The sequence below is a fragment of the Pipra filicauda genome, unplaced genomic scaffold (assembly GCF_003945595.2).
Source record: "Pipra filicauda isolate LSUMZ 115617 unplaced genomic scaffold, ASM394559v2 scaffold30_size5312502_pilon, whole genome shotgun sequence".
NCBI classification, from domain to species: Eukaryota; Metazoa; Chordata; class Aves; order Passeriformes; family Pipridae; genus Pipra; species Pipra filicauda.
Window position 1 is genome coordinate 5,211,821 of NW_024104432.1, and position 26,121 is coordinate 5,237,941.

At 37.8% G+C, this 26,121-nt stretch overlaps 2 protein-coding genes across 11 annotated transcripts in view; one reads left to right on the top strand and one right to left on the bottom strand.

Annotated features, from left to right (window-relative positions):
• LOC113992859 (protein eyes shut homolog) overlaps nt 1-18,526 on the top strand; it is a 262,860-nt gene extending 244,334 nt beyond the window's left edge. Inside the window, exons 14-15 of the mRNA XM_027730560.2 lie at nt 6,426-6,587; nt 16,162-18,526. Of these exons, the coding sequence (XP_027586361.1) occupies nt 6,426-6,587; nt 16,162-17,360 (1,361 nt within the window). The 3' untranslated portion in view covers nt 17,361-18,526. The remainder of the gene's footprint in view (nt 1-6,425; nt 6,588-16,161) is intronic.
• A 738-nt stretch (nt 18,527-19,264) lies between these two features.
• Nucleotides 19,265-26,121, bottom strand: part of PHF3 (PHD finger protein 3) — a 51,502-nt gene continuing 44,645 nt past the window's right edge. For 7 of the 10 annotated variants that reach the window (XM_027730521.2, XM_027730516.2, XM_027730514.2 and 4 more), the window contains 2 exons: nt 24,748-24,943; nt 19,265-23,590 (listed from right to left, as the gene is read on the bottom strand). In XM_027730521.2, coding sequence (XP_027586322.1) covers nt 21,420-23,590; nt 24,748-24,943 — 2,367 coding nt within the window. In that variant the 3' untranslated portion in view covers nt 19,265-21,419. The remainder of the gene's footprint in view (nt 23,591-24,747; nt 24,944-26,121) is intronic. The other 3 variants (XM_027730513.2, XM_027730522.2, XM_027730517.2) reach the window with 1 other exon arrangement.

Sequence of the window (26,121 nt, forward strand, 5' to 3'; positions counted from 1 at the left end):
CAATTGAATAAGAACAAGATACAGCCAGCTAACTAGCACTTAGTAAGATGACTCTGGAACTATTTAGACTTCCTCTATGAGCATGACTGATTTGCTGGAAATATGCTTCTCACCTTACTTTGTGAAGGTGTTCATAGTTAGTTAGTTAATTAATGGTGGGAACTGGTTTTAAAGGCAAAGCATGTAGATTTAAGTGACCATATGTGAGTTCAATACATAAGTTTCCATTATAAATGTCTAGTCAATAGAGTCAGTGAAGATACTTAGTTAATAAGAAACTTTTCTAAATGTAAATGGTTAAGGCTGTTTGAGATACCCTGGCATTCAAACTTGTATCAAAAAAAGCATCAAGACAGGATTCATAGATATGGCACAGGACCTGCTGGATGCCTGGGCTTTTCTGAAATGGCAAATAAAGGTAAGGTAATAGAGGTTGTGAAAAGTAGGTACCTACATTTAGGAAACTGAATGGAGCCTTAGAGGAGACAACTTCAGGAAAATGTTAATTTCTTTATAGATCTGTTACCTGTGTTGCACAGCGATGATACTCATTTGCCGGAGAACAGGACTTGGTTACATGGCAATACATCCCTTTCAGCTTGAAGCTGCCAACTGCTGCAGGTCCTGTGTTTGCTGTTATACCACTCAGGCCCATGTGGATGGCCTGGATGCACTACAGCTTCTCAGTGGCAAGTGACGAACATGGTTAAGCAACTAAGTCCTGTCTAACATCATAGTTCACCACAATGGGTATTTTCCTGCCTATAAATGATATGTATAGACAGCTAAATTAAAGTGTTTTAATGCCAAAACTAATCCCTCCAGTTTCATAGTAATCTATTTCCCTGACTTAACTATTCTCGTAAACAGCATGCAGAATATCAGCTCTCTAATACTCCAGTCCTCCTCAAAGCACATTTACACTGTTGTCAAACTAAATTGAGTCCAAGATAGAAACTAGAGTAATTAAGTGTTAGATACTTGACTCTTTACAAATTGCTGTATCAGGCTGCACTGAGATACTCACATTCCTGCCCACTCCCCCAGTCTTTAGACAATCAGAGGCTTCCAGTGCCAAAATGGTCCCAAAGAGGGAATTTCAAATTGGGTGTTTCTTCTTGCAGGTTTCATTTTGAAAGCACCTTAGGAGCATTTCAGTAGCTGGAATAAGCTTATTAGCAAAGGCAGGCATGGATTAAATATTTGTAGATTTTTTTTTTGTGTCACATTTTCTAATTGCCTAGTGACTAAGCATTCACTTTCACTATCATGATGCAAATACCTGAACACTGCCAAATCCTCAAAGAATATTATAATCACTGAGTGATTGGGTAGGTAATGTTTTCCTTTTTTCCCTCTATCACCTAATCTCTTCCAGGAAATCTTTGTTTACTGAAATATTTGTTGGACAGAAGAAATAGAAATTATCCATATCCTGGGTATAATATCCATATCCTCAGATGCAGGAGAATCAGGTTTAGATTTCTGGTCCAAACGATTTCCTAGTACTGAGGTTTCATGGCTGCTCCCACTACAATTTTCTGGCTTGGATGACTTACTGATAGGCATTAATTTCTTAATATGTGTCATACTGAAAGACTGAGGTCTACTGTTTTGACTTTGGCTAGTAATAGCTATTTTAGGCTTTGGAAAACCAGAGATCTCTTTAGGGATTTAGCCATATGCTCGTAGATATTAGTTCTTAGCTAATTAGGTCTCTAATTAGCTTACAGTAGAGACTACAACTCCACTGCAACAAAACCAAACAGAACTTCACTTACAAAATTGCAGGGTTTTGTTCCAGTATTGCTCAGAATAATGATTGCCTCAGTCTCTCCTCTTCAGGGACAGCAAAGATCACTAATGGCTGCTGGTCTGCCAAGATCAGATTTCATGAGTACATTGTTCTAATAGTTATATTTGAATTGTATTAATAATTGATATTTTTGTTAACATGCATGTTAACATGTGCTTATTACTGCACTAAAAGTTGAACTATAATCTTTTTTCACTATACATGAATTAGTTTATAAGTTATGACAAGTTAGTACTTCAAAGATTAAATAAGTGGTAATTCAACAGAAAAATACATTTACATTTAGATAAGACAAAATTAATATTTTTCAGTTTTTCTAAATATTTATACAGCAAAAAACAATGCCCATGCAATATTAGTAATCTTTGAACTAACCTTAATCAAATTGTATTGCATTAAGATGAAGATTTTCATACAGACAGACTTGCCATTGTTTTCCAAACTGAAAAAAACAACTGGTGAAGCTACTCACTCTCTATCTCCAATCAAATTAAAGCATTAAAAGTTTCTGACTGTGGAGTTTAAAGCTTTCAGTGTTTGTTAGCCCATAGAGATGGAGCTGGTCTCTGGTCTCAAAGACAGCTTTGCTGAGGAACCCCAACAGGAGCTTCCTCCTGTATTGCTTCAGGAGCAGCTTTTAAATGCCCCTTGATCCCATCTGAACTATACTGCAGCAGTGTCAAGATCCACTTGATCCAGACCCGGACCTTGACTCACAGACTGATTTATTTGCAGGCTTGACCTTAGCACCTGCCTCATCACTGTGGAACTGATGGTTCACTTCTCCAAGCCCAGCTATCAGATTCAGGGACTTGAGAGGTTTAATCACGCTTTACCAAGTGAAAAATGAGCCAACATGGTTTTTTTCTGTGTCCTTTGTTATTAGGTCCACACTCCTTTGAGGAGTGACTCACATTTTCCTTCACCTTCTTGTTGGAAGCTGGAATATATTGCCCAGAGAGGTTGTGGAGTCTCCTTCACTGGAGTTATTCAAGAACTGTCTGGACTCAATCCTGTGCCATGTGCTCTAGGATGCCCTTGCTTAAGCAGGGAGGTTGGACCAGATGACCCACCATGGTTCCTTCCAACCTTACCCATTCTGTGCTTCTGTGATTCTGTTCAGCTTCATCAGATACTCATATTCAGCTTAGAAAAGCGGGTCATCAATCAGATAGAGAAGTATTTGCTTAAATGCCTGTTGTGCTTAAAATGCACTGGTGAGTGCTGCAGTGAGTACTGCAGTAGTTACAACAGCACAAGTCCTACAATTCAGCTTATAGGATTGGCAAAGGCATCCATTCACCTCATTTGCTTTAGCAAAGAGTTTCTCTGGAGAAAGCATATGTAAAACAGGCACTGTCTTGTGCAGGCTGAGCTGAGCTTCTTATTTTCTTATCTTAGGTGAGAAAAAACGTTTGCTGTCAAGAACACAACGGTGAGGTACCTCAGCCTTTGACATGATATGCTATTTTTGCATATGCCTGCCATAAAAGCAAATTGAAAAGCTTAAATTATCTTATTCTTCACCTTAAAACTTTGTCCCTCTATAGAAGCAATTTTGCAAAAATGAAATTTCATACTGCTCACCTATGTGCAGTGGTAGAGTGAATGCATTCTGTTCTGAGATATGGATGCACATTTCCATGTACCTGTCAAGTCAGATTTTTTCCATGCACACGATTGGCACTTGCAGGATCTACAGATAATTTACAAGCAAATTAGAAGTCATTCTAGTAGTTCCTATAGTTAGTCCTGCTGCATTGTAGCAAAATATGTTGCTTTCTGACACCTGTAAGATACATTTATTGGGAATAACCCCCCACCTTTTAGTATAATGGAAATATTTGTATCTTAGAAGTTTCAGAATGAAGTATATTAAATATTGTATTTGATATCTATAAATCAGATTAATACCTCCTTAATAAAGCATTCTGACATCTGCTGCTGAAGATGTAGGTGTTATTTTTGAATACTCTATTTGTAATGTAAAACCACGGATTTAATTCTTTCTCTGAGTGTAAAACCACTTTTTTATCATTGTTCTCTTTCTCTGCTCCAAGGTTTTTTATGATAGCAATCTTCCTTTCATATACCTCCCAATGAAAAGCAATGTAGCATTTCGATCCTGCTGATTTTGCTCTCACACTAGTCATTGTCCTGCTTCCTATAAGCAGTAAAGAATTAACTACATTGACAAAGTGAAACTGAATCTGCCATAAAGATTCTCAGATGTCTCACTGTACACTTTGCCCAGGATGACCTTTTAAGCAGCAGCATATTTTAATATAAGATTGACCACTGTGGCACAGTTCCTCCCTATATAAGTCTCGCTGTGCAAAAATTTGCTAAGAGAAGGCTGACTTCCAAATGATGCATGAAGCAACAATGTCTATGTACAAAATGAATTACTATTGCTGATTGATTTTGAAATACAAAGACATCAGTACGGGGATTATATCTTCAACTACCAACAGAGAGAATTGTTTCTTACCTACTGAAAAAAATGCAAGCACCTAAAAATCCATATGAAATATTAAGTATTCCTTTGTCTTTTCTACCTGATAGTGTTTATAAGTTTTAGTGATATAAATTACATCACCAAATCTGTTTAGCAAATTTTATTACTATTTATCTTCCAGGGTAATTGCTATTCTTAAAACTACTTTTATTTCTGGCAATTTTTAAGTATAGATGCCAGGAACTTCACATTTTTGACATTATGTCATGTATTACTACAGACACTGCCTAGCCTTGATAGCATGCATAACAGCTATTATGATACTTAGGATGGGAGTGATTTGAAAATATATACATACATTGAACAACAGCTCATCAAAAGCCTCATTCTGATCATTCAAGCATTTCATAAGTCCATTACAATTGCTATTCCAGTGATTAAAACTTACTTTCAGACTTACTGAGAATTTGTGACATCAAATCCATGCACCTTCCTCAGACATATTAACTGTAGTCTACTGGGGGAAATTAATGAAAAGGTCAGCTGTGCTGTTACTACTCATTCAAAAGGCATCCTCAAGTCAGGTTATGCTGGTAACAGGTGGGAGATCTGGATCCTGTATAATGGTGCATCTGGCTGCTGGATACAATCCACCAGGTTCACCTTGAATCCTACTCAGAGAGAGGGGGTGTGACAAATAGACAAATCACAAATCTTGCAGCATGCTGGCTGTACTCCAGCTTAATAACTAAGGCCCGTCTGCAATAAGCAGTATAAGGTGCAACTGGATGGTGAGTGGATTCACCATCAGACGCTATGCAGAAAACTTGAGTGTGGAAAGATAACATAAGGTTACCTAAGAATGCACTACAAGGACATACTGAAGGTATATTTAAGTGAAAGTAAGTTACTATAAAACTATGAAATTGGGAGCACCAAAATGAAGAAAGATGTTGGCTTCCTAGGAGAGAAGCGGCATAGCTTCAGCAGGAAAACTGAGAAGTGAGGGGGCCAACACTTACAGCTCAGGCATTTAGTACTGCTGTTTAACTAAATAGTAAAAAGAGCTTATAACACAGGTCTAAATACACCCTGCACATTTAAGTAGCTTGATTTATTCCAGTGAATCACAAATAAACTAACAACCACATGATAATGAATTAGCGAATAACTAACATAATTTGAGAAATATTTACAACAGCATGTAGTGACAGGACAAGGGGGAATGGCTTCAAACTGAAAGATTAATTTTAGATTGGATATTAGGAAAAAATTCTTTACTGTGATGGTGGTGAGGTACTGGAACATGTTGCCCAGAGAAGTTGTGGATGCCCCATCCCTGGGAGTGTTGGATGGGGCCCTGGGCAACCTGGTCTAGTGGAAGATGTGCCTCCCCATGGCAGAGGGGTTGGAAACAATGATCTTTAAGGTCTCTTCCAAGCCAAACCATTTTATGATTCTATGATAACTCAAATATGTAATGCCAATTTACTGAGAAAAATTATAAATAGTTACATTAACAGTATAGAAAAGCATAATTATTTATCAGCTGGTTTAAGAAGGTTTAGCCAGCCTGATTTTGTGGGGCATATGAAGAATTAGCACTGAGACAGGATGATGAAGTTGTGTACAGCTCAAAAGAGTACATTGTATCTTAACAGTAATTGTGTGAGTGCTTCATTTCAGTATAAGATAATGAATTACCAAACATTTCAGAAGCAATTAATGAGCACTTTCCACTTAAAAGGTACATTCTTATGACACACAAAGAAGCTCATTAAAAATCCTTCACTTAGATTTTAATCTGTATTTTGAGGAAAGAAATGTTTATTCCGACTCCTACAAAAGTACTTGCATGGAATTTTTAAAATGTGTAAAATTTACAGTTACATTTATTTGAAAATGAATGCTAAGAAGATCACATTTATTTTGCATTACAACTATAGCCTTGATTGTTAATGAAAATAAGGCACACAGAAGACAATGGGATTGATTTGCTATTATCTAAGTTTTATTCTGTATCTAAGTTATTTTTATTCTTTGGAAAGGGAAGAATTGGAAGCCTTATGTACAGCATTTATGAACTACGAACGTAATAATGCAGCCTTCTCAAAATATCTTTCAGAAGACATTTTCTCTTGTATTTTTCAGGTATTTCCATTAGTGATCCATCTTTCAGAAGTAATGAATCATCATGGATGTCATTTGCACCCTTTTATATTCGCCATAAGACCCATATCAAACTACAGTTTCAGACTCTATCTCCAGATGGTATCCTGTTTTACACTGCACAGCAGTTGGGTACTCAGTCAGGTAAGGGTATTCCAGCTTGCTGGTATCATACACCCAGTTACTTTTTTGAGAAAGAAAAGCAGTACATTGAAGTGATTCAGGCATTCAGTCTCTGTAACTCATTGTCCTTTGTGACTGGGTTTTATCATACAGTCACAGAATGTTAAGGGATTGGAATGGACCTTAAAGATCACCTAGTGCCAACCCCGCTGCCATGTGCAGGGACACCTCCCACTAGACCAGGTTACTCAAGGCTTTATCCAACCCGGCTTTGAACACTGCCAGGGCTGGGGCATCCATAACTTCCCTGGGCAACCTGTTCCAGTGTCTTACCACCCTCAAAGTAAAGAATTTCTTCCTAATATCTTACCTAAATTTTCCCTCTTTCAATTTGTACCCATTACTTCTTGTGCTATCACCACAGCTCCTGATGAAAAGTCCCTCTCTGGCTTCCCTGTAGGCCCCCTTCACATACTGGAAGGTTGCAATGAGTTCTCCATGCAACCTTCTTTTCTCCAGGCTGAACAGGCCCAACTTTCTCAGCCTTTATGCATAGGGGAGGTGCTCCAGTCCTCTTATCAACTTTGTGGCCCTCCTCTGGACTTGCTCCCACAGTTCCATGTCCTTCCTTTGTTGAGGACACCAGAACTGTACTGTACAGTTGTTTTGAACTGTGAATAATCAAGTTCATAAGAAAAAACATGTATGACACAGTTTGGGATCAGTCTAAAGCCAGCAAGTATTTAATGAAGTTATTTAATGGTTCAGGAAATCACTTCTCCCTGAAAAGTAACCATCTTTTCAGAAGCTACACTAAGATTCTCAATTCAGGGCATTGTCCCAGTGTTTTAAAATGACCAAAAATAAAGTAATATAAAAACTGATCAGATAAGATAAGTGAAAGTGAACAGACTATGAGAGAGTTAATGAGGCTTCTCAGAACTGTAACTTTGTTGAAAAGCTTGTTGGTGAAGCATGCAAAACATGCAAGTTCTTCATTTCCCAGACAGGCAGAGAAAAAAAAAACTAAATAAAATACTTCTACTATTTACAGAAGTATTTTCAACTTTACTAAGTTAACATTCCTAAAACTTCATGGTAAGAAAACATAATTTGCCAGTATAAATACATTTTAAAATTTAGTCTTTAAAGTGTACATTTTTTGTAATTACTTTATTAACATAATTAATCTTTATATTGCATTTACATGGTGCCTTGCACCTTTTTAAAAAGAAGCACTACATATCATTCATAACATCATCTTAGGGCAAATTTTCTGCTTGTATTAAGCAGTACGTTATGCAAAAATCGGGCTTTGTATGAAAAAAAAATTACTTAACTGTTTATCATGTATTTTTACATTCCTTTGCTTAAAGTCTAAAAACTCTTGAGATACTTCAGTAAACGTACTCAGCCATAAATGCATATAAACCCACATATGCCCACTGTACCACCATCTTATTCTGTACACAGGTGTTTTAGCAGGCTGATAATGCATCATACACTGCTGGCACTTCCTGTTTTCCTTGTTCTAATTGCAATCATATACAGAGAAGTAGTTTAAAATATATATATATAGAGAGAGAGAGAGCATCTGTAATACAAATATATGTATTAGCAATGAGTTCTGTCTTCTACAATGAATCTTTTATAATTCCATCACTTACAGTGAACAGTTCTCTCTTGTGTAAACTAAGGCATTACATGGGCCATGAAAAATAGAATAGAAAAAAAGGATCTCTCTCAAAAAGAATAGTCAGAGGTCATGAAAGTAGCTAGCATATAATGAAATTAAATATCTCTTTGTAAGCATCAAAGAGAGTGCTGTCTGTTTAACTTGGGCCAGGAGTGGTTTATCACAAGCATGCCCTCATTCTATTGCCATTCATGAATGTTTAGTTTGCACAGGAAGGAAAATTTTCTTTCAATCACTTTCTAGAATTATATTAATTCCATTTCAAAATAAAAACCATCTTATATAGAGTAATTTTTTTACAAATTTCCTATCTCCATTTTCACTGTCCTGATGTTTTGAAAGATTTAGGAAAAGCTAATCAGCTCGCTCTTAATATTTGCCTTCATATAATCCTGTCAAATCTAGACAGAATTAGATTGATGAAAGACTCAGAAGTATTCTTAGCAGCCAGTAGATACGAGTGAGCTTTCTCGTGGGGATTGGTTTAGAAAGCATTTTTAAAAAAAATTTTTTTCTTCACAGTTATGTAAGATTTAATAAATTGATTGCCAAAATCTCAGGATTTTGTTTCTAAAAGTCCTTTTTAATAGGAAATAATTAGAACATTTTTGTCCTCACTAGGCAATGTTTTTTTGGTTTTTTTTTCCTGAAGAAATCATCTCTGACACAGCTAATTTAGCAAAGATTCTGAATTGCATGTTATACGTTGGCTTGGCTTGTCACCCATGTAAACATTACACTGGGACTTTCCCTTTCAGGGGTAGGCCCTGCCAAACAATCCTCCCATCATTAAAAATAAAATCAGATCTTTAGTAGGTGAAGAAATAAACATGAGACTTCCGTTGAAACATTTCCTTCTGTCTTTGCTCTTTTCAAAGAACATCACAGAACTTTCTAGAAAGGGTGGGCAGGTGGCTGTCTCCTTATTGGAAAGCTGATCTGCTGGTTCCAGCCTCTATTCCTCTAACTAAATCATTACTTCAGTACACACACTGAAACACCTTTCCTCCTTTCTTCTTATAGTCTGGCTTACGTAAAAATCGTAGGGAATACTTGGGTAAATCTGGACCCTTCCTTGGTTACAAACTGGTCACCAAGGAAGGCCTAGACCAAACTACCACATGGCCATAAAATGGAAAACATCCTATGAATCTGTTAGCAGAATTTCCTATTGTTCTGTCAGTCACTCATTTTGTTTCTTTGTCAGCTCTTTCTGAATGTGTATCATGACTTTAAGTCTGGTAGTATTGATTTCTGCAACCCTAAGAAAATAATTGCCAAAGTTTGGCAAAATTTTTGTGGATATCTAAAATAAGAATAAGCTGGGAAAAAAGCCCAACCCAACAAGTGAGTTGTGTATGTGTATTTTAGTTCAGAAACTTGCAGATAGAATGACAAGGGGACTTTTTTCTCCTCTTTGATTACTTGTCCTATGCACTGCTTCTGGGCAAGGTCTCCGCAAACATTACAGCGTTCATGTGGAGTCCAGCACAGTGACAGCAGACGGCCATCCACTTCACATTTTCTCAAGGGCAGTGTATCCTATTTCTACCAGTGAAAGCATGGGACTCTTAATGATTAAACAGCCTTTAATTTAGACAGGGTTTGCTTGATGCCCATCAAGTGTTGGAACAGCGTATATTCAGTCCATTTACATAGCAAACACTACACATACTTGCTTTTTTGTTGAGTCACAGAATTACTGAAGCTTTACATTTGTTTGCATAGGTGGAATATGCTGTAGATTGCCTGCATTATTCCAGAGTTCAAGCCAGGGTGATGGAAAGGGTGATCTCTCCTCGATGAGATGAGAAAGAACAGTTATGCTGGGTGACTAAGAATGAAGTCAGGTTAATAAAAAGAATGGGATGACTCATGCTAAATTTAACACTCAACATTTGCAACAGCAGTTCTCTGTCTCTCTTTAACCAGATTATGTTACAAACCTGGTTTGAAAAACCTCAAAACTTTAATTCCTGATATTTAAGGCATTTAAGTTTATAAACCTGTAACATGAAAATAAGAGAAAGCCAGTAGGGGTGTGTGATGCCTGGCTTTATAAAATATTGTTTATGGCAAAAACTGAATTATGGAACTGGACTAAAATCTTTTGGAAATATTCAAAATTGCTAGGATACCCACGAGGCAGGAGTGTTGTTTTCCTAACCAGAAACAAACTGATTATCCACCTACTTTTAAAACAGGACCTGAAGAGTGGTTAAGTCTTCTCTCTCGGCAGCCATGTCTCCTTAGCTGACAGGGACATCATTTCTGCTTTGTTACTAATTCTGGGATCATTTGTGTGGATTAAATTAGCGGCATTGGAAGCCAAACTGCCAGGCAGAACAGACATCCCCACTGTCCTGAAATCTGTTCCATAGGAAATGTTGTTGTTCCCCATTTGCCACTGGCAAGCAAACCAGAACAGGTTGGCAAACTGAGGTTGCTCAAGGAAGATGGCTCCTTCTAGCTGCCGAAATGTGCCAGGGCAACAGTGGTGACTAAAGGAAGCGGGAGAAGTTTCTCCACCAAGGAGAGATGTGTTTTTGAAAGGTGAGACCAAATTGTCTAACCTACAAATAGGGAACTACCCATCCCTTGTAGATGCATGAGCATTACTGTCTACAGGGTTGCTCTGGATCCTAGCTCTGGGATGGTGCTCCAAGTTGAAGCTGGAATCTACCTATTGTCAAAGTGATTTTTTACATAGTTTGAGAAATTTACAGGCTTGACTTGACACCTGTTCTCAGTCTTGCATTAGCTGTGAGATGGGGTTCTATACATGGAGTAGAATAATTTGTAGTAACCCATGAAGGCATATCCATGGGTGCCTCCTATAAGTGTGTATTAGGGGCACTGGCTATGGTCATCACTAGATAAAAGATCAAGTTAAAACAGGCTGATATAACCTGTCAGTTGACTGATATCTAACTGTATGTGTCGCAAACACAAGGTTAAGTTTAATAAACCTAAAGGAAAGCAGGAAAAGATATTAAACTGATGACAACACACTTCAACCATGTTGACATATTACAGGCTGGGAAATAGCAGCAGAGGCTGCAGAAGGGTGGGAATAAGGCTCATCTCTTCTCTGTCCTTCATTTCCTTGTTCTATCCATTTATAGCCTGCTTCTTCCTTGCTTTCTCTCCTTCGTTCTGCACCTTATTCTGGCTATTGGAAATGCTCAGGAGACTAGCTCTGAAGGACAACTACTGGTCAGTTAGGTTTCCTCTCATGTGGACACCACAGTACATCACTTTCCTTGGCCACAGTGTAGCCATTCAGCTGGAGGCTGACATGGCTACTTCAAACCCTTCTAGACAAGAAAAATTCTGACCCTGGAAGAATACGTAAGTGGTCACAGTGTAAAAGGACATGGTTCAGGTTCATGGAAAATCGTACACCAGAGCAGGATGAGAGGAAGACTGTGAAGAACAGAATGATCAAAAAAAAGAATGAAACCAATGTGAACTCAGCTCAGCAAGGCAGGAAAGAGCAGTGAGCAAAGATACATTTTGGACCTATGATGGCTACAGGATGCATTATACTAACAAGAGGCAATAATGCTGCTGGAGACACTAACGCTTTATTATGGTGGTTTAACAAGGTCAGTTTAGAGTGAAGATGAGCACAGTGGAACATACAGTAAGAGGTTTCATTAACTGGGAATGATTCCTGTGAATGTTATTGTTTATGAGAAGATAAGGTTCTGTTTGCTATGACACAGTGCCAATGATCAGTAAAAATTTCTGAAAAAGATGGTGAAGAAGAGCAGGGCAAATGCTACCCGATACTATAGGGATAGGAACTGACATTCTGGTTTTGAGCTAGAGGACAGAAATGTGAGGCAAAACCAAAAGAAGGCACAAACTGAAGCCAGCAAACATACATCCAGAGATGCCATCTCAGGGCTATGAAATGCCTAAAGGGATCAAGACTACACATGTTCTTTAACCAAGAAATCACAGCCTAGGGCTCTTGAGATACCTACCCTGCTGAAGCTGCTGAAGCACTGAACTCATCACAGCCTCTGTCATCAGCATGGCATAGAGGCTTCTGCTCAGTTAACACGAGATGAGACAAAGGATCAGCAACACATCTTAAAGGAATCTCAGACCTTCAGTATTCCAGGAATTAATCAGTTAATGAATTTCCAAGTGTAGAAAGGTTTGACAAATTATGATGTAGATGAGTTTCCTATGGTAATATAAAAACAGGGAGAGTTGATACTGCTTGAGCATGATCCCCTCTCAAAATGGGGATATACAGACATGCATATCTAGACAAAGATGTCTAGATATATGCATGTCTAGATAAAGGTTGAACATGAAAGGGCATGTCACCATTTGGAACAATTTAAAACTTGACTGTGTGACTGTAACCAACTTTCTTAGAGACTTACATACTTATTCATAGTAGTAGCAAGATGAAAAGTTTTGTGATGCATTCAGAATTCATCGTAAGAAGCCATATAAGAAGATACTGTTACAGAAGTCCAGATCTTACAGCAGCAGTCAGATGTACTTAGAAGAGTCTTTTCATTAGCTCCCAGTTTTAGGAACTGACTGCTCTGGACACAGGGATGACTAGGCTTCTGGGAATTCTGACATCTGATATGGGAGGAGGTGAGACTTGTGCACATAATGAAAACATGAAAATTAAAGTGATGAAGAAAAATTCACACCTGCTGGAGTGCTGGTTTCTGCTATGGAATAGAGATTATCCATCCTGAGGAGAGCAAATTTGACCCTCTGTCACCTGGTGAAAATCTTGAACTAGAATTTGCAAGTAAAAGTGCTATTTTAACTCCAGAACAAGTCCTTCCTTAAGGTAATACCTGCTGCAAAATTCCCTTCCCTTAAGAAGACAAGGAAACAATCTTTCAGCATTTCGGCTATAAAAAGCTCACTTCTTATTTCACTGAAACAGGGAAGGTGATGGGGCAGGAAGGTACATCAGAACTAAATGCTGTAACCCTTAACGATTTTGTTCAAAACATAGTGTCTTGATGACCTGCAGTTTCAAGGCATAGCTAAGATACAACAGCCTATTTCTAAAGAAGATTCAAACTTGTTGACACAGATTGCCTTACAGTTCCTTGCACATGATAAACAGGTTGGGCAAAGAGTTGCATGCACAACAAAAAAATGACTGTGACTGCCTACCTCAGGAGTTTCTGCTTTTTCTGTGACTCTACTGATGGAGATAAATAGCCCATATTCGATGAGACACTAACCTGAAAAGCTGGAAGCAAAGTTTTATGTCCTGCATGTGGATCATATTTTCACGGAAGTAGGGATAGGCTATATAGTCTAGTCCTGGATAAACTAAGGATGTCATTGCCTTCACACTTAACAATAAGTAAACTTCCTCAGAAACAGCTTTGGCATGAATTAAGGTCACGTGAGACAGGTTTGAGAAATCATCAAACTGAAATAGTGAAAAAGCACTTTGCTTCATGGTCTCCTATGCTGAGACAGCTGAGAGGAAAAAAACAGTCGCAAGAATGCCATTTGTTTAAAATGGTTATGCAATTCCTATGATGACATAGGCCTGCAGAGGCTTCAGTTGCGTGCAAGTCATCCCTCAGAGACAGGGCAGATGAAGGTCCCTTGTTGAAAATGTTACTCGTTGCTAAAGTGAAAGGAACAAAGACAAGCTCATAATTTGCCTTCACTTTCAGAAGTTTCTTAGACACTGAACACACTGCACTTTACATTGAGTCCTAAAATGTTTTCAGGCAGCTGTCCTTCAGTAGAACCTATGACATTATAAACTTCATGGAGAAATACTGAGTTGAACCCTGGGATCAATGTCAAGATCCTAAAATTTATCTCAACCTTCTGCTGTTCTTACCAAAGACTAAAATGGCAAGGCCTTTGTAAAAAGAGAGGGTCTAACCAGAGGCGTAAGAAAGTACCTTTGAGAGCCTCAGGAGAGTTGAAATTGGAAAGTGTAATTTTTTTCTTCACAAGTAGCAAAAAAAGAATTTACTCCAATTTGAAGTGAGGCTTCAAATTTGTCCCATAACTCATAACTCAGTAATAACCTCTTCACATTGTAGATAGCAGAATCACAGATTTGCTCTGTAATAAGACTAAATAAGATTCCAAAACAGACAGATCATTGTCAAATGTGCAAAGCTACCAAAAACCTTCCCTGGAAATCTTGGAGAACTTCCAGTTTCTCCAGCTCTTGATTACAGGTCAGATGAAAAAGCAACGCTGGTCAATGTTTTCTTTCTTCCTAGACAGCAAAAAATGAGTATTTGTGTCCTTGTGCAAGTCTGCATGTCTGGGTAGGAAAGGAGACTGAATGTTGCCAAAGAGGTAGTTCAGAAACTTTTCCTGATGCTCCTTTCTCACCCTAGGACTGAGGTCCTGACAAAAGAAATAGACAAGCAGGTTATTTACATTGCTGAAGACAGATGAGTGCTTTCAAGCTATGCACTGAAAAATTAAGCAAGCTTAAAGCCACATCACTGAGTAGGAGAAACCACAAGTGAAAAGAATTATATTAATTTTCTGAAAAAAACCCGTAACAAGACAAAGTACTCAAAAAGAACACTGAACATAGGGAAGTAAAAGAGGTCATCACAACCAGAACTAGGAAGGAAGTGCTCTGCCATCACTGGAGTTGAAAGAATGAAGAGCTTTCTTCTTCCCATGGGTGGTTGGGGCAGGGAAGGTGAGGCACAAAGCAGGTGCTCTACAGCCACTAATACAACTGAACCATCTCCACCCTGCCTGAATGGGAACCTGAATAATTCCTGCAAAATGGAGGTAATAGTTTTAGCAACTTTCACAAGCCTCGAGTAAATTATGCCATTCACTTTAACTTTACTAAAAGCAATGTAATTCAAGGACCAGAAATACTCAAAAACTGAACACCCATGAAAGTAAACTTCATCATTCTACTAACAGGTTCACCCTTAAAAATGCTGAATCTTTAAGGAAATTGGAACGGTAACTATTAGGAGAGAAAGCTTACATTCAAGTTTAACAAACTGGTTTACCAGTTTAACTGATAACAACAACCCAATGCCTATTATTTCCAAAAGTAATATAAAAAAATTAAATTGCATAGGCAAATATCAAAAAGGTTGAAAATATAGCTTTCAATAGCACAATATTCTGCTGTCCTCTTCTGCCTCGCTGCCACTTACCCCATCAGACTCTACTGCTGATCTTACAAACTTTCCTTCCAGCTTCCATTTCCTAACCTTTCCCAGCTTTTCTTCTTCACATTTGTAAGTACAGTCCAAAGTGGTACTCTCTCTCCTTTTACACTGCCTGTAAGGCCAGAAACACTGATAGAACAAGAAAAATCCTTCCTAATACTTCCTGTCATGGAGCCCTCCAGAAGAACAATTCAATAAAAAGCTTACCTGTTCCTACAGCTGTCAGAATATTAAACCCAAAAAATCCCTGTTGTGAAAAGGAGCTTCAGGTAAAGCAGAGTATGTCTGCTGCAGACTCACCTTCAGTGCACTAAACTAACAAATCCATCAAGTATATGGAAATTGAGAGTATTTCTGCTTTTGTAAGTTGGTCAAAACTTGATTCTTTTCAATGGGAAAACCACCAACTCACATTTCCTGGATGCCAAAGCGATCCTGTTTCCTCCTGCCTCACAGTTACCTAGTTTCTGCACAAAAGCAGAGCTTTGCAGAAGGTTGGGTTTTTTACCTTGAAGCAAACACAAGCTCAGTTTACAAGAGTAAAAAAAGAAAAAGAGGGCCAAGAGCAGCTTATCAGGGAACACTTCTCTTTATGTGATTTAGACATGATGATGATGTTACAAGGAAGTGCAGGCAAGAAAGTATCAAGATTACTAATATGCTGTTCTTCAGTGCACCACCTCTGGAAATTAAAACTCTTTTATACCGTTTTTTACAGGTGACTTTCTATGTATATCATTAGTAAATGGATTTACACAGTTACGCTACAATCTCGGAGACAAGACAGTCATCCTACAGGCCCTTCAGAAGGTCCGTGCAAATGGAAATACATGGCACTTACTCAAAGCAGGAAGAGTTGGCAATGAAGGCTACCTGGACCTGGATGGTATCAACATTACTCAAAAAGCTAGTCCTGGAATGAATGTACTAGACACACACACAGATTTTTTTGTTGGAGGGGTGTCTTCCTTAAACCTTGTTAATTCAATGGCAGTAGAAAATGAACCCATAGGTTTCACTGGTTGCATTCGAGAAATTGTTATAAACAACAGGGAACTGAAGCTTACTGCGACTGATCCCAAAGACGGAGCCAATGTTGGTGACTGTGACGGAACAGTTTGTGGGTACTCAGTGTGCAAAAATAACGCAACATGTCAAGTTGAAAGCTCAGGCTTTTCTTGTTCTTGCCCACACGAGTGGACAGGGACCACATGCGAACAATCTGTTCACTGTTCACAAAACATGTGTGGGTCTCAAGCGCTCTGTATTCCTCAACCTTCTTCATTTTCATACACCTGTGTATGTGCACTAGGCTGGTCAGGTAAGTACTGTGATAGAAAAATCAAATTTTACATAGCAAAGTTTGTTGGCAACTCCTACATTAAATACACAGATTCTTATTACAGAAAAAGAGACCTCTGGTACAGCCGCATTTCTTTAAATTTTACTACCAATCAAACTGAAGGCTTAATAGCATGGATAGGCAAAAGTGAAGATGAAGATAATGACTTCCTTGCCATTGGTATTGCCAATGCAACATTAAAAGTTGTGGTTAATCTTGGAGAAAGAATCTCTGTTCCTCTAATGCACAGAAAATACTTAACCTGCTGTGACGGAAGATGGCATTTTGTTACTGTAGTTCAAAACCAAACCTGTATTAAGGTATATCTTGATGAGGAGCTAATTCTTTTTGAAGACATTGATCCACAAAGAAAATACACTGCTTTAAACTATGGTGGCATTTGTTATTTTGGTGGGTTTGAAATTGGCAGGAAAGTCAATGTAGTCACTACAGGGCTTTTTCAGAAGGAATTCATTGGTAAAATTAAAGATGTTGTGCTCTTCCAAGATTCCAAGAAGATTCAGCTAATGAATGCAGAAGGGTACAATGTTTATGATGGAAATTCTGGAAATTAATTGAAAAAATGTTCAAGACTCTGTAAAAGTGATAAACTTCCTTTTCCTCCTGTTTCTTGTGTTAGTTGGCAGTGTAATACTCAGAAACCAACAGAAGAAAGCTTTTCATTAAGAAAAAAAAGTAATTAGGGACAATTTTATGTTGAGTATTAATAGATATAAGACATGTTTTACTCCTAAAATTACTTACTTATACTCTTTAGTATTTACTTTAAATAATGGGATTTTTTATTTATTGTGCTGGAAATAGTTTTGTCAACAAATAGATAGTAATTAGCTTATAAAGACAACCATCATTCAAGTATTGTTTGTTGCTTTATGAGAACAGACAACTGTTAACCTGTTTCTCCAACTCTCAAATTTTATTAGTGTTTCTCTTATAATTTTATAATATTAAGGTCAAGTGTAAAAACTGAAATTGGGGAAGGGAAGAAAAGGTGTATTTGGGGCAAAAAGTACATATCTATTGTAATCAGAATTATTTAAATCATAACAGCCGTAATTACTTGTTAAGCCCACAAAGATCCTAATTAGGTAATGAAGTTCTCCCTCCCTTCTGAGTCTCTGTCCATCCTGTATGCATTTATGTAAAGCAGTAGAGCTTAGCATGAACACAGGCTTAAAATATTACACTCAAAGAATGATTTTAAGAGCAGAAAAGGTATTTCACTTAAGAGAGATAAAAAAGGTCTGCTGGTTTTCTCCAGCAGAGGTCTCCCCCTATTTGACTACATGAAAACTTTTTGCTTTAACAATTCACAACCGGAATGTGGGAATGTGGCATTCTGTCTACAAGTAACTTCTATTCTTAAGAGCTTAAAAATCAGAAAGTCCAAGAACTGCTTTGCTTTAGCTACACCTTTCTGGCTTATATGCCCATAAATAAGATATCAAAATTTTACTAGACAAAGGTTTTGGTCATAACAAACTGAATTTCCCTGACTATATCTTTCATTAATTCATAATATCAAAAGTAAATAGAGCTCTTGATCTATAAATGCAAAAATTATATTCCCTCTGAAAAAGTTCAGTTATATTCTGCTTCAGGAAGCAACAAAAAAAAATCCAGTTTATTTTAATGTGCTCAAACCAATGATTTATCTACATCTACATTTCTCATTTGACTGCTGGCTTACTATATAAATAAAAGGCTTCAATAAAAATAATAGTGATTGATTCCTATCTTTCCCTTTTTTACTTTTCTATTGCTCAAAAGCACATAATAAAACATCACCTCCTTGCATGGGAATTCTCTGAATATGAGTTTTCAAAATGTAAAAACAGGTCAGAAACAAGTAACTATTCTGGGGCAGGGGGGAAGAAGGTGAAGGCAGGGTGCGTGTTTATCTTTCCATAAGGCAGATATGGAGCAGAGACAATAAGCACCTAAAACTAGGTGACACACACTTGTCTCCATGTAACCATACTTCATATGTGGCAATGAATGCACTGCCAAGTCAGTTAACAGGTGACTTGAAGATTACTGCTGCACACTTTGGCTATGGAACTACCCCAAGATGTTTTATTAAGCATCCGCAAACATATTTGTGAGGTTCTTTCTACCTTCTGCTGCTGCTCTGAGGCCCCAAGTGATCAGCTTGATGCAGCAGAGCTTCTTCGCCTCTTCCCAACAGGCAGCTCATAAAGCCCAATTAGCATTTGAGTCGTCCCCAGACTCTTCCAGTCTCTCTAAGTAGGGCCTTTTATCACCATGTGATGCTGGAGAGGGGAGTATATTTAGCGTTTGTCCTGTTCCCTCTAGGGCTTCTGGTGTACTGCCAGTTCCTCAGCAGTGCACACTGCCCTTTGTGATCTGAGCAGTGAGTCAAGGTAAAACAAGGAACAAGTAATCAAAGCAGTTCCAGCTAACACAAGCGTTGGAAGGAGACTGACTGAAGGCAACAGAGAAGATAAAATCCTTTATTCCTGTAGTAACAGGATTTATTCCCATTACACTAACTCAGATCCTAGGAACATGTCCTGCAGACTGTTGCTTTTTGTTAATTTAAACACTTAACAAAACTCTTCCTTAAGAGCTGTTTTACTGCAGCTCTCTTTAGGTTCTACATACATGAAGCAGGTAGCAAAGCACTCAGCAAACTTGCAAAATGTTTACATATTCTTTCCAAGCAAATTATTTCTGATAGTTCTGGCAGAAATCATTCCCATCCCTTCCGTCCAGGCAGTTGCAATTTTTACTGCTCCCAGTTTATTTTCAAAGCACAGATGGATGTGCGTGTGAGAGACAGATCACCAGTGGACTGGGAGTAGAGTGCTTTTGAACAGGTCAAAACAAAATCTTCACATGGAGAGCTGCCAATTTAAAAATTACTTCCAAAACGAGAACAATGCTTAGACAAACTCACGTGCCTACAGAACTCTAATGGAAATATTTAAACAATATAACACATGCATAATACTACCAGATATATCCAATGGCACTACTGCTATAGAGACGATAGAATTAATTGGGAAAATACTAATTTAATTTGTCATTCTATAAAAATGTTTAAATATTGCTTTTAGTTACTAACAAACTGAAGATTTTTTTTTTAAATTAGTCTTCTCAACTATGAGCGTAAGAAACATCACCTAATAAAAGTCTACCACCCCCTTTATCCTGTGCAAGATTTTTAATTTTGATCAATTTGATCACGAAGCTACCTGCAAGGTATTCGAGTAAAATTTTACTTTAAAATATATTCATAATTAAAACTAACAATTAGGGTGTTGTTAAACTGGGAAGACCTTCCTGGAGAGAAGAGGTTTTTCTACAGCTACGTGCAAAATGTTACGTCAGCAGCATAGTAAGGTTGTGTACTCAAAGCTAAAAATAAAACGCTGAAAAACAGAACAATAAATCTCAATTTTTCTTTATATGGTGGAATATTTTTGTTATTTCTGACAGATTCAACAAGATGCCCAGTGTATTTTAAGAAGTGTAAGAGTAGGTGACTTGAGTTGGTTTTCACGTTCGCATTGTTTGGCATCAGTGGATAGTAATCACTACAAAATATCAATTTACCCCAAGTCCCAAAGGTATAAACACTCTTCTGCCCCCTCCCGCCTGTTTGTTCTCCAAAACTCAAAACAAACCAAGCCATGAAGCGTACAACAAATGTGGCATTATGTGATTCAGCTTTCCATATTCATTTAGACTACAGTTTCACACCTATGAAATCAAACACACACAGTATGTGAGAAAGTTTTATCATTTTAGAATCAAAATATCCCTTAAAATATTTACATTTTACAGTAAAAAGGATAGCAAAACACAAAGTAATGTACAAGCTTAGGTATTCAAGTTTTTGAAGCATGGAAAATGGTGGGAGAAATGAATTTACTACTACAAATCATATTTTCAAGAATTTAGGTTAAAAATGCTTTCTTATTAAAACAAGTGCAGTTTAAAGCATTAACATTCGAGCAGCTCAGCCTTCCAATTTCTGGTCACAAACTGCTTCAGATGCTTAGGAAATACTTGAAAACTAATGAAATACACTTGAATTTTTTTACTGTACTACTGAATAATTTAAAAAAAAACCAAACTCTTCACACCACCAAGCATATTGTTTTGTTGTAATGTGTGGATTCTGAGGCTTTGCTACAGTCTTTAAAAACAGTGCAATTTAAAAAGAAGGTTATTGTATGAAAATCACCTTTAAAATTATCAGAGCATCTTAAAACAGAAGAGAGCACAAATTACCAAAGGCAGCAACTATATTGCAGACTTGACTAAAGCCAACTTCCTCAACTAACAAAATTCCTAAGCCTTTATTGCATATTAATAAAAGAAATCTTTAAAATTTTGAATATACAGCAATGTAAAATTTTTAAAAATATTAAACTCCTACTTCTAGCGATAGTTGGTATAATGAAAAAAAAGGATGAGTATTGGTACCTCGAGTGGTACCAAAACACAGACTTGTTTCTGCAAAACACCAACATGGAATAAAAAAGATGGCACAATCCTAGCAGGCTCTTTTTTTTATACAAAGTTTTACGACATTACTCTAACAGTTTATTTAAATAGGATTTTAAAAGACTGCCTGCATCTTTTTACCTTTTACTTTTAGTTCTGTCACTGTGGTCCCTATGTCTCTCTCTGTTCTTTTCACTTTCTCGTTCTCTATGCTTCTCTTTGCTTTTCTCCCTCTCCTTATCTTTTTCATGAGCCTGTTCTTCACTTTTAGGCTTCTCTGTTTTTTTTTCTGGATTTCTAGTCTCTCTGGGGCTTTTTCCATCAGCAGCCCTATCACTGTGTGGAGACCGCACTCTTTCTTTGTCTCTCTGTCCTTCCTCTCTACTCTTCCTCTCTCTCTCTTTTTCCTGGTTTCTGTCTCTGCGTCTGTTTCTCTCAGAATCTTGCTCCCAGTACTTTTCATTGCTCCACTCTTTTTCATGTCTCTCTTTTTTTTGGTGATGGGTTTCACTGTAAAGCCTTTGTCGATCATTTTTTCCTCTACTGAACCCTCTCTCCAAATGCTGTTCTTCTCTGCCCCAAGGATCGCTGTGGCGTCTTTCTGGTCTCCTACTGTCTTTAGTCTGAAAAAAATTTTCTGGTCCCAAAAATCTTGATTGTTTGTGAGCCACTGGTAGCCCTTGTGCAATGGGTCCAGCATAATGTGGTGGCTGGCCTGATAAATGAGCTACTGGTGGCCATGGCATCATTGGATTTTGAGGAAAACCAAAGCCAGGAGGAGGAAGAAGCGGAGGTGGTAAATGAGGAGGAAATCCAAACATAGGGTTGCTTTGCTGAGGGAAGTTATGAGGTGCAGGAGCCTGAAACTGAAATCCAGGTGGATTAGGTTTAGGATGCTGAAAATTCTGCTGCGGAGGTCCAACAGATGAGAAGCTGCCGCTTGTAACAGGGCTTGGGACTTTGGAAATAAATTCAGAACGAGAAGAATTTTCGGTTTCAAAATGAGATGAAGTTGCTGCTGGTCCTCTTCTAAATGAATTCACTGTTTCAATGTTTTGCATCAGTGTATCTTCCTGTGAGTGTTTGTTATCTTCCGCTTGTGATGCAACTGTGCTATCTGCTTTAGCTGCAGCTGAACTGAACTGCGACTCATTGGTTTGCAGATCACTTTGATACAGGTTTAAGCCAACTTCTCCAGAAGACTGTTTATTCTCTGGTTCTACTTGATCATTTCCTGAAGGATTCTGTCGGTCTTCACTTCTGCTAACGTCTCCATCCTTGTTTTCTGAAGTATTAGTCTGCTGGCTTCGTCCAGCTGCCTGTCGTGGGTCTCTTTTAAGATTAATAAATGGTGGTGATTTAGAGGTACTAGCAGTGGTACCTTCAGCAGAACCTACACTAACATTGTTCTCATTGGGTTTTTTCCCTGCATTTGATGAGGAAGAAAAGCTGGAATTTGTGCTCCTTTTAACTTCCTGTGAAACACTATCCTTGTCTGGTACCTGCAACTTTGGGTCATTTTCTTTACTTTCTTCTGTTTCTTTATTCTGTGACTGAGCAGATAAATTTGCTAAAAATGCTTCTGTGGAGACATCTGGAGGTTTTCCCTTAAGACTCAACCCTATCAAAGAACCAGCACTTTTTGCAGAACTTGAGGTCCCTGCAGCTGCTGTATCCACAGTTACAGCAGTGTTAGTGGATTCTTGCAGATCATCCAAACCAGTCTTTGCTTCACTAACTTCCGTAGTTATATCAGCAACATCGATGTTTTCTTCTTTCAAGGTTGCCTGTTCATTTAATAATGGTATCTCTTCACTAGGACCTGCTTCTGACTTGCTGTGTTCGTATACCTGCCCTGTCGTACCCAACAGACTTTGAAGAATATCATCCACTGGCAATGGTTTATTTGCTAGTTCCAGAGTAGAAGGCTGATTTTCCCATCCAACCAGGACTCCAGGAAGAAACCTGAGAGGCTTCGGTGGTTCATGTTTGGTGCTTTCCACCAGTGGTTCAACAACTGCTGGAACATCTTCTATATTAGACTGCTGAAGTTTATTTCTCTGCTTGTGTAGCACAGTTGTGAAGGAATTGAAAAAATTATTTTCCTCTTCTTCTAGTGCCAACTCGTGATGAGAGACTTCAGGTTTGCTTGGCTTGCTTTTCTTCTCTGGTGGTATGCTACTCAAGGTACTTTCAGCAGCTTCATCCACAAAACTACTAGTAACACTTGAAACAGCAGTAATCTGCCTCTTCATTTTCTGGCGAATTATCAATCCCAGTAATAAATTTGGTCGATGTATTTCAATCCCTGTACAAAATTGTAACAGCAATTTATTATCTCTTTATATTTTGTTAAAGGCAATCATTTCAAAAAAACCCCCCATACTCTCACAATATATTACAGAAAGTAATAATTTTTTGAAATTTGAAATCTCCATTGTTAAACACAACAAACAACACTTAAAATAATAAAAATGTATTTCCAACACTATAGTTCAAATATTGCAAATTGTTTTAAGTACTATACTGCCCCTTATAACTTCCAAAGAGAGAACATGAGACAGTTGTTTAGGATATTTAGTCTCATCAGAGAAGCATAGAAGTTAAACATCGTGTTTGTCTAACACAGCTACAGTCTAGTAAAAGTGGTAGTATAGCAAAAGAGGAAAAAAAAATAAACACAAAGTCTCCTCATCAATTTGCATTAGACATACTTCTTCAAAGATTTACCGAGAGTGAATTTCCATAACAATTCCCTCATTCCAGAGAAGGCACTGTGTTTTAAGTTATACTATTACCTATCCCTTCATTATGTATTTTGTTCTGTATAATTTAGGTTCTTGCAAAAAAATTATGAGCTGTAGCTCACTCTCTTGATTTCGGTCCTGCCTATCTCAAAAAGAGAGAGCATCCACAAATATTTATAACCAAGATAAATCAATACAAAATAACTCAGGTGTAAGCAGAACAGCTGAAAGCTATTTTAGGACCTTTTCTTCCTTGGCCTACGTTTTAAACTTTCCACATATTTTTTTTAAGGAGCTTTGGAATACTTGAGAAAAAAAGAATTAGTACATTTCAAATAATGAAAAATACTATTTTAAAGTGAGAGTATCAATTCGGAACCCAGTAGAACTACGACAGTCCACTTGTATAACTGAGTTTACTGCCACTGAAATCTACAAAGCCATGTGGGTTAGAAAAGGAATGAACAAAGTTATAACACGAAACAAAGTTATACATAGTAATTTTTTCAATATCAATACTTTAAAGTATCAGAATAATCTAACAACGGGAAACTAATGTATTTTCAAGGAAACTAATATAATAATACTATGGTAAACTCATTACAATTTGGAATAAAATGGCAGGCATTTTTTAATTTAATTTCCTCTTAAATTTCTGTTGCAAACTTCTTTTAATAGCATTATGATGATTAAGTTCCAAATTCCAAGCAGTACTTACCAGGCCCATCAAAAGGCACAAGGTGATGAGGGACTTTATCTGAAGAACCCAGAGGAATGAGGTACAAATCTTTCACTTGCTTCATATTATTGGCCGCTACACCATAACGTTTTCTGCTGCTGAAATAGGCAAACAACAACGCATAGGAGATCTGATCCTCTTCAGTTACTGGGGTAAAGCGAACTACACAGATCTCCTGTTTACAAGAAGAGAAAAAAAGTTGGTCAAGTACATTTTTCTGTGAAATGTTAATTGTTTTACTGACTGCTCTTTATTTAAAAGCACAGTTCGGAGGAGAAAAAGCCTCCTCAGGAAGGCAGAGAACAACAGAGGAGACAGAAGGAACAGAAACATGGCCAAAAAAAAAAATTCAAGAGAACTAGATAAAACAAATAAAAAGCATTTAGTACTAAGAAAGTTAATTGAAGTGCACGACAAAAGAGCCAATATTTTATCAGTCAGCTAAATAACAAGTTTATTTATGCCGGCTTCCAATTAATTATTCCACTTCCAACCCTTAACATTACTACAAAGCTGTATTTTGTAGTCCATTGTGTCCAAGAGATCCATTAATAATGGGGAAGGACCAGTATTCAGATCCCAGAATTATGCCCGAAGCCCAGCTCAGGAATTGATGCTGAAGCTGATGCTGTTTAATGGCTTAATGAGTGATCTGGAACACTGGACAGGAGATTCCCTGCAGAACTGAGATGGCACCTAACCAGGGGCAGTGGTCAATATGCTGAAGGGCTGGCAGCCATGCAGGGGGACTTCAGCAGGCTGAAAAAACAGGCTGACCTTTGTCAATGTAAGAAAAGTTGAAATTTAAAATCCTGCACTTTGAGTTGGAGTAGCCTCATGCACCAAGACAGGTTGAGGAGCTGATTGCCTGGAAAACAGTTTGCCCTAAAATAACATGGGGGTCCTGATGGATAAGCTGAATATGAACCAGCAACATGCCCATGCCAGCCAAGAAGGTCAACTGCATTCTGGGTGTCAGAAACGAAGCAGTCAGCAGGCCAAGGGAAATGGCTATTCTTTGCTATACAGCACTTGTGAGACAGTATCTGGAAAAGACTATCTGGTTTTGGGAAGCGCAAGGACAACTGAAACACAACAGGACAAGTCCATCAGAGTGCCATCTAGATGGTTTTGCACACTGTAACAGTACCAAAATGAAAGGTAACACTTGAGACTTGGTTTTGCACACCGTAACAATACTGAAATGCAAGGGTAACACTTAAGACATGAGAAGTGGCACTCAGGACAAGTTACTGTGTCAAAGGAATACAGGTACTGTCAAAGAGCAAATGACCGGTTGTGGTTAGATAGGAAGAAAATAAACACCAGCAGTTGCCATTCATCCCATTCAAT